The sequence below is a fragment of the Myotis davidii genome, unplaced genomic scaffold (assembly GCF_000327345.1).
Source record: "Myotis davidii unplaced genomic scaffold, ASM32734v1 scaffold555, whole genome shotgun sequence".
NCBI classification, from domain to species: Eukaryota; Metazoa; Chordata; class Mammalia; order Chiroptera; family Vespertilionidae; genus Myotis; species Myotis davidii.
In genome coordinates, this window is record NW_006286315.1 from 117,918 (window position 1) to 126,244 (window position 8,327).

The 8,327-nt window shown below is 45.1% G+C and overlaps 1 protein-coding gene and 1 long non-coding RNA gene across 7 annotated transcripts in view; one reads left to right on the forward strand and one right to left on the reverse strand.

Moving 5' to 3' along the window:
• LOC102753938 overlaps nt 1-1,371 on the reverse strand; it is a 4,782-nt gene extending 3,411 nt beyond the window's left edge. For both annotated transcript variants that reach the window (XR_001512871.1, XR_001512870.1), the window contains exon 1: nt 888-1,371. This is a non-coding gene — a long non-coding RNA (uncharacterized LOC102753938). The remainder of the gene's footprint in view (nt 1-887) is intronic.
• Nucleotides 1,372-1,374: 3 nt separating this feature from the next.
• The window catches only part of ZNF75A (zinc finger protein 75a), a 36,153-nt gene continuing 29,200 nt past the window's right edge, over nt 1,375-8,327 (forward strand). Inside the window, exons 1-7 of one of the 5 annotated variants that reach the window (XM_015560114.1) lie at nt 1,376-1,607; nt 2,802-3,312; nt 4,922-5,114; nt 5,808-5,899; nt 6,190-6,316; nt 7,627-7,718; nt 7,993-8,119. In XM_015560114.1, coding sequence (XP_015415600.1) covers nt 2,902-3,312; nt 4,922-5,114; nt 5,808-5,899; nt 6,190-6,316; nt 7,627-7,718; nt 7,993-8,119 — 1,042 coding nt within the window. In that variant the 5' untranslated portion in view covers nt 1,376-1,607; nt 2,802-2,901. Of the gene's footprint in view, nt 1,608-2,801; nt 3,313-4,921; nt 5,115-5,807; nt 5,900-6,189; nt 6,317-7,626; nt 7,719-7,992; nt 8,120-8,327 lie in introns of all 5 variants that reach the window. The other 4 variants (XM_015560117.1, XR_001512868.1, XM_015560116.1 and 1 more) reach the window with 4 other exon arrangements.

Below are 8,327 nucleotides of genomic sequence, written 5' to 3' on the forward strand. Positions count from 1 at the left end.
AGTTACACTTAGTAAAAATACTAAAAATTTCACACACTACTCTCTCTGGCTTTTCAAGGCTATGCTTTTATGTTACCCCCCCCCCTTATTTTCAACCTTTTTAATCTCACAGCACACATAAGTAATCACTAAATTCCTACAGCACACCAAAAAATGTATTATATTTTTTGCTAATCTGGCAAAAATATTTCTGTCATGGAGAATGAATTATGATTCATTCACATTGGACAGCTATTGTGTTGGATGCTGTCATTTTTTTTTTTATTTGACAATGTAAGGGAAAACAGGTCAGTGCCCCTGACTAAACAGTCAGGTATTGAATGTTTTTAAAATTCTTGCAGCACATTGGCTGAAAATCGGTACCTTATAATTTTCCCCAACCAAAATTCAACGTCATTTCCTTGGAATTTCTGCAGCGTTCAGCTAAAGTCCTCCCTTTTCCTACCCTGTGATACTGATATTCATGAAATTGCCTGAGTACTTCTGCCAGATTCCTTGATTAAAATACATTGTTCTATGAAGTTTGTAACACTGACTACACCTGGTAGACTTAAATAATTCCTTGACTGCTAGAGGCTGGTACTATGAAAACACTAGTAATTAGAACAAAACCAAAACGAAATACTCAGATTCCTTTGAATATGATTTAGTAAATATTTGTGGAATGCACATCTTAATCAGATATTTCGGCCAGACACTGAAGGAAATACACGATAAAAAGAAGGTTCCCATTCTACAGGAAGCACACTGTCCTGAAAAAGGACAACAGGGAAACTAAATTACAGTCTAGGAGCGGCCAATGGTAAGTTATGTGACCCTCGCAAGTCACCTCTTAGCTCTCAATTTCTCTGTCATGGAGAACTATAAATGTAACCTATTCCACATACCTCACAAGAAAAAACAATTGTGAGATGCACAGCCTCAAACGGGGTAACCTCAGGTCCGCTGATCCTGAACGGAACAAAAAGCCTTCCTTCTCGAGGCGGTGATGTGCTGGGGACGAAAGCTCGGGTGCGGCCAGCTGGGCCAGTAAGGCCGAGGGCCCTGCGAGACTAGCGGGCGGCGACCTTTACCCTGCGGGGCTCCCGGTAACTCGGCCGCAGGCCTCCTGAGCGGACTTAGGAACCACCCCGACGCTCACCGCCTCAGAGCCAGGCCGCGAGACCGCGACTCCCACGGGCCGAGCTGCGCGCAGGGTCCTTCTAGGCTCCACAACCTGGAGACTCTGTAGCATTAACTCTTCCGGGCGCAAGGGCTGAACCCTACCGGACTAGGTAGGTTCCTTCCGCGAAGCCTGGAGCCCGTGCGCAGGCCGGCTGACTCAGCTGAGCGGCAGAGCCAGTCGGGAAGGGCACCACTTCCGCTTCCGGTAGGAGCGCGGGTTTCAGACAGTTGCGTAGAGAAGGCCCCAGGCGGGCGAGGCGTCCGGTACGTCCGTCGGGCCTGTTAGGCCTGTGACCTTGCATCCGCACATCTCGGTTCTCTGGACCCCCTCTGGGTGTCGAGAAGCCGATAGCTGCGGTCCTGGAGAAGCCGCCGGAAGTGCGGCGACTTGCGGTAGAGTCGGAGGATGAGGGAGCGGCCCTCACGAAACGCAGCTGTCTGAGGTAACTAAGAATCGATTCCCCTTCGGCGTCCGCTGCGGAGCCTCAGAGACCTACCGGCCTCTGCTCGAGGCCACTGCAAGGTGGTTGGAGGCGAGACGCTATTACCGGGAGCCCAGCGACGAGAGCCTGTCTCGGGCGAGGCCGGCTGTCAGGCTCCGGAGGTCGCTCTTCCTGCCCTTTGCGCTGCTAACTCCCTAACTCCGGGGGCCCGCGGCGGCGGCACGCTCGTACGCTGCCCGCTGGCGCAGGGCTCATGAATCCCGAATGCCCTCAGAATGTCTACGTTCCTGCACAGAAGCTCGGGGCGGGTTCTGCTGCATCACCCAGGGAGACGGAGGCTTGTGAAGCTCCCCCTAGGCTCCTTAGAAGTCTTAAAAGACCCTCGAAACGTAAAGCCAGAGGAAGGGTCAGCTTAAGCATCACCAACTGCCCTCCCCCTTTTTACGACTTGGTATTTGGATATACATTTTGTAAAGAAAGGTCGGCTGTGATTCTTCCTAGTGGAAGTAAACAGACATTTTAAAATACAGGTATAAATCTTCTGCGTAGTGCCCTTAATAGGTCTTGCAAAGAAGGGCCAAAAAAGAATGTTGAGCATCTCAGTTACTTAATTGGGGGATGCTTTCTGAGAAGAAAAGGCGACTTTTTCCCTAATTATGTTCCTTCAACTCTGGTCGCACTGTCTGTCTGCTGCCAGTATTCATGCAAGTAAAGGATAGTCTCAAATGTTCCACGAAGTGAAGGCTTCATTCATCACAAGGGGATGGAGAGTCATAGAAGTTGTACCTCTTATTAAAAGCAGAAGGCTAGGAGATATATTAAAATTTGAGAGAAACTCAGAATGTTTTCATAATTTTTTTTTTACGTGATAGGAAGCACATCAGTGAACTCTTTGGATAATCCCCAAACTCTTTGGAGTCATTGGGTGCCAATTTTCTCACCCACCAGTTTTCACTGATTTATTATTTTTTTGTAAAGGCAGAGTCATCAATTGACATTTGTCTTTAATGAGCTGTCTTATAGATCAACTGAATAATATAAAGAAAAGGAGAGAAACCAAGGGCCTGCCTGGCAGTTGATTTTAAAGAGAAGGCAAGCAGGATATTTTCATTTTTCTCTCACAATAAGTAGCAGGTAGTAAAGTTCATGTGATTTTCTTATTGACCTGCTTTTTTTCTGTCCTTGGTGCCTTAGGAAGAAGATCCTTTTATTGATTTTATTCCAGACCAGACTGGGCCTTAGTTGTCAGAGGTGGTACTGGTGGTGTGCCCACAGGAACAGCTGTTCCAGCAGAATGATGATGGTAGATCTGAAAGTGGCTGAGTACTTGAACCCTCAGATCAGGGCTCTGTGGGAGACCAAGGGACCTGTGACAGAGAGCTCCTCTCAGAGTGAAAAATATACTGCACAAATGGACAGTCTCAGTCCTGAGAGCTTTCGCCAACACTTCCGGAATTTCCACTATCATGAAGCAGCTGGACCCCGTGTGGCTGTTGGCCAACTTCAGGAATTATGCCATCAGTGGCTGAGGCCAGACATACACTCAAAAGAAGAAATCTTGGATCTGCTGGTGCTAGAACAGTTCCTGAACATTCTGCCCAGGGATACTCAAACCCAGATAAAGAAGCACCACCTACAAAGCATTGAAGAGGCTGTGGCCTTGGTAGACCACTTGCAGAGTGAATCTGGTCAAACGAAGACTGGGGTGAGAAGATTCCTGATTAACATAACAGTGATATAGAATGAAAATAGATAAATGGGGTTAGGGGCAGTTAACTGAGAAGTAAGATGAATTAGATCAATGATCTCTTGTTGCTTTAGGCCATCTAAGGCAGGACCTGAAACCACTGATCTGCAGCAATAGTCATTCCACAGGTGTTGGAGATTCTGGCAGAGACTTCCTTGGCCATAAGAGAGAATTGCATTTTCCCCTCTTTGGAGCCAGAATATATTGAGTCTGGCTTGGTGTAGGAGATGGGTCTTAAGTTCTAAGAAACAAAGGGCAACAAGAAATTGGAGAAGAAGGGGTAGATCCAAAAAAGGGAGAACATATAAAGATGAAAGGAAAGGATAGTAAAAAGAAAGAGAAACCAAAAAGTTAGTAGGGAAGACTGCAGAGGAAGAAAGGATAAATTTAAAAAAATGGAAACAGATTTGGAAATCCCAACGGAGTGACAGAGAAGAAAGACAGAGATAGTGTCCTTCCTACAATAGACAAGAGCCTCCACTGCCCTCCCTTAGTGGTTGGTCCTTGGCTCTGCTGGTGAGTGGGAATCATATCAACTGGCTTCAGGCCTACTGTCAAGAGTACAGGGCAGGGCATATGTTTGGTGTCAAGATCATCTGGAGAGAGGTTGCAGTCAGAATCATTCTTTCCCCTTCCTTCTCCATTTTATCCACATTCTTTGTAAAACCTTTCCTGGCCATGGAAAAAATCTTGGACAGTAAATTTTTTTAATATTTTGAAGAAAGTATTAAGACAAGAAATCCAGCAGGGATCTAAGTGAAGAGAGAGATGCTGTCAAGACAGCATGGGACTAGGTGGCCTGCACAACCCTGCTAGTGGTCTGAGCTGGGCTATATATTGAGGAGTAGGGAGTACTCTTTTGGAGGGCTGACAGTAGCCACATCTTTTTCCTTTTATCCTGACTTTCCCACATTTGTGGATAGTTTTGGTTTTTTTAATCCTCACCCAAGGATATTTTTCCATTGATTTTTTTTAAGAGAGTGGAAAAGAGAGGGAAAGATAGAAATATTGACATGAGAGAAACATGTCTATTGGTTGCCTCCTGCACACTCCCTGACCAGGGCCGGGGAGGAGCCTGCAACCAAGATATGTGCTCTTGACTGTCATCAAACTCAAGACCCTTAGGTCTGCAGTCCGACGCTCTATCCACTGAGCAAGACCAGCTAGATAGCTCTTCGTGAAAAATTGATGGCCCATTATGTCTTTTTTTTTTTTAAGTTTTAAAAAATATATTTTTTTATTGATACCAGAGAGGAAGAGGGAGGGAGAGAGAGAGCAACATCAGTAATGTGAGAGAATCATTGATCAGCTGCCTCCTGCATGCCCCTTACTGTGGATCGAGCCCACAACCTGGGCATGTGCCCTGACAGGGAATTAACTGTGACCTCCTGGTTCATAGGCTGACGCTCAACCACTGAGCCATGCCACCTAGCCCATTATTTCCTTAAGTCTTTTTGTCATTTCCTTTAGTGTCTTATACCACAATCTGGACTCTGCTTTCTCCTCCCTCTTCCACAAGCCCCAAGCCTCAAGTAATTCTGGTAACATGGATGGGAATTATTTCCAGGTTGCAGTCCATGTGCTGGGAAAGGAGGCAGTGCTCTTGGGAGAAACAGCAGAGACCTCAGGCTTCAAACTGAAGCCAGCAGAGTCCCAGCCAGTGGGCAGGTCCCAGGACGAAGAATTTTGGAATGAATATCAGGATCTACAACAGCTGAGCAGGAATACTCATAAAGAAACTGAGCCTATGTGTGAGAGGGGTAAGGAGCTTCATGATAATTTCTTTCTGCTGGGAACTGTCATAGTAATTTGTCCAGCCAGAACATTGTGAGTACTTTCTGGGTTCCCAGCTTTGTGGATGTGCAAATGTAGTCATGTTAGCAATTATGATTACCCTTACCCTCACCCCTCACAGATGGCCTTAGAATAGACCAGCTGTTGTGAAGGTGGGGATTGGCCTAAGGTACAGAAATATCCAAACCAGAGGACCCTGGTAATAACACCATGAACACTGTTCCTTAGCAAAGTGGAGGATTGGGGCACCCCATCCTCAAATCACAGAAGGAATTGGGATCACAAATGGGCTGTCAGTGGCAGTATGTGAACTATAATTGTGTACCATGGAAATAAATAAATGATAAATAATATATCTCCTACTGTACACTGGAGTCCATGAGTATTTCATTTTCAAATCCGTTAAAATTTTCTTAACTCGGAACTATTTATGTCATGAGAGGAAGTTAATGGTTTTTGTTTTATTCATTTCACTCATGAAAACTGGGCAGTCTGTTCTGGGGATTGATAGATACTTGGTTCTTACAATGATAAGGCCATTTCACACTTATAACGGTTTCTCATCTACTGAAAGAATCAAGATTTTCTTTATTTTAGAAATGAGCGCAGGATGTGCATAGAAGTGAGAGAAATTTCTGATGGCTCTTTTCCACCCATAGCTGTGCCTGCCCACCAGATCCTAGACTTTCCTGAGCAGACAAACACCAAAGACTGGACAGTGGCACCTGAGCTCATCTTGCCTGAGTCCCAGGTGAGCTGTGCTTTTGAGCTCTTCAGGGCTGCCTTTCCCTGCTCCCCATGACCCATCCTGCCCAGCAGGTGTTTAGAGGCATTTAGCCTAGATATTCTCCCTGGGTAATTGCACACCTCCCAGACTGTTTGCTGATCCCTTGCCTCCTTCCTTTCTGCCTTTTCACTTTAAAAAAAAATCATGTATTGTTTATTCCTTCAGTGCCTGGCCTACCATGCAGTTTGTGGGCTGGATGTTAGGGCTGCTTCTGGAGTGGCCAGTACTGAGCTAAAGCCCATTCTCTTCTTTAGAGCTTATTGACATTTGAAGAAGTGGCCGTGTATTTTTCCCAGGAAGAATGGGAATTACTGGATATCAGTCAGAAGACTCTCTACAATGATGTAATGCAGGAAAACTATGAGACTGTCATCTCTCTAGGTAAAGATTCTTTCTGCCCTTTGTGTAGAAGTAGAGTAATCTAATGTTCTTAGCTTACTGGGAATGCACCCTGGTTCCAGTAGCTAGTTGTTTCTCAACTTGATGGTGTGGGCAGAGAAAAGTGTATCCAGATCATCTCAAACTTTTACAAAGCGCAAATGCTCATTCCTTATCCTAAAATTCTCTACTCTCCCTACTCTTCACTTTTGCTTACAAATCTGCTCTTTTATCTTTCCATTTCCATAAATGCCACCCATATGTCAAACTCGCGGCTGGTGGGCCATGTGCCATAAATGAGGCATGCAGCCTATTGGCCGCGAGTTTGACATGCTTGCTTTAGTATGAACTTGCCATTCATAATCCACTACTCATGTATCACTAGTCCTCTTGGCTCCACCTTTGCATCATAGCCTGAGTCCAACCATGTCTCATTCTCCTGCCCTGTTAGCATTCTGGTCTAAGCCAGTGGCTTCTCTAACCAGCTTTGTAACTGGTGCCCTGACACCACTCTTACCTTCCCATAGTCTGTTTTCCACAAAGCAGTCAGAGTCTTTAAAAAAACTGATGAGCCGAAACCGGTTTGGCTCAGTGGATAGAGCGTCGGCCTGCGGACTGAAAGGTCCCAGGTTCGATTCCGGTCAAGGGCACGTACCTGGGTTGCGGGCATATCCCCAGTAGGAGATGTGCAGGAGGCAGCTGATTGATGTTTCTCTCTCATCGATGTTTCTAACTCTCTATCTCTCTCCCTTCCTCTCTGTAAAAAATCAATAAAATATATTAAAAAAAAACAAAAAACTGATGATATGACAGTTCTCTGCTTCAAAACCTTACGATAACTTTTCACATTCAGAATAATATCTAAACTCCTTATGAGGTATGTAGACCCCTCCAAGATCTAGCTCCTACTCACCTATCTGCCACTTGTATCCTGGCTCCATCCACTTTAGCCACACTAGTCTTCTTGCTGTTTCCTTAACTTGCTATGCTCATTTTTACCTTCCTACTTCCTTTACCTGACACCCTGGACTCTCTCCTACTTTTTCAGACACCTCTAATTTTTGTCCAACTCAGAATAATTTAGGTATAGTAGGGAAAAAGTGAGACTTCCTTTTATTGACTTCAGTCATGAAAACTGAAGACAGTCAGTTTGGAAACTGGTTGTAGGGCTGATAGCCACTTCTAGGTACCACATAACACTTGTAAACGAGTCCCATTTCTACTGAAAGAATCAGATCTTGTATATTTTAGAAATGTGCCCAGGATGTTCAAAGAAGCAAGAGAAATTTCCTATGGCTCTTTTCCATCCACAGCTGTGCCTACCCACCAGATCCTATACTTTCCTGAGCAGACAAACACCAAAGACTGGACAGTGGCACCTGAGCTCATCTTGCCTGAGTCCCAGGTGAGCTATGCTTTTGAGCTCTTCAGGGCTGCCTTTCCCTGCTGCCCATGACCCACACTGCCCAGGAGGTGCTCAGAGGCATGTTACCCCAGATGTTCTCCCTAGGAAACTAGACACCTCCCAGACTGCTGATCCCTTGCCTCCTTCCTTTCTGCCTTCTCACTTAAAAAAATTAATTCCTTCAGTGCCTTGCTTACTATTAATTTCATGGGCCAGATATTAGGACTACTTCTGGAGTGGCAGGTACTGAGCTGAAGCCCATTCTCTTCTTTAGAGCTTATTGACATTTGAAGAGGTGGCCGTGTTTTTTTCCCAAGAAGAATGGGAATTACTGGATATCAGTCAGAAGACTCTCTACAATGATGTAATGCAGGAAAACTATGAGACTGTCACCTCTCTAGGTAAATATTCTTCCCTTACCTTTGTATAGAAGCTGAGTAATCTGTCATGTTCTCATCTTACTGTGAATACTCCCCTGAGGGACAGTCTGTTCCAGTACTTAGTTGATTCTCAACTTGATGTTTGCAGACAAAAAGTGTATATCCAGATCACCTGGGGACTTTTTCCAAGTACACATTCCTTATCCTACATAGAATTCTGGGTCTCTTT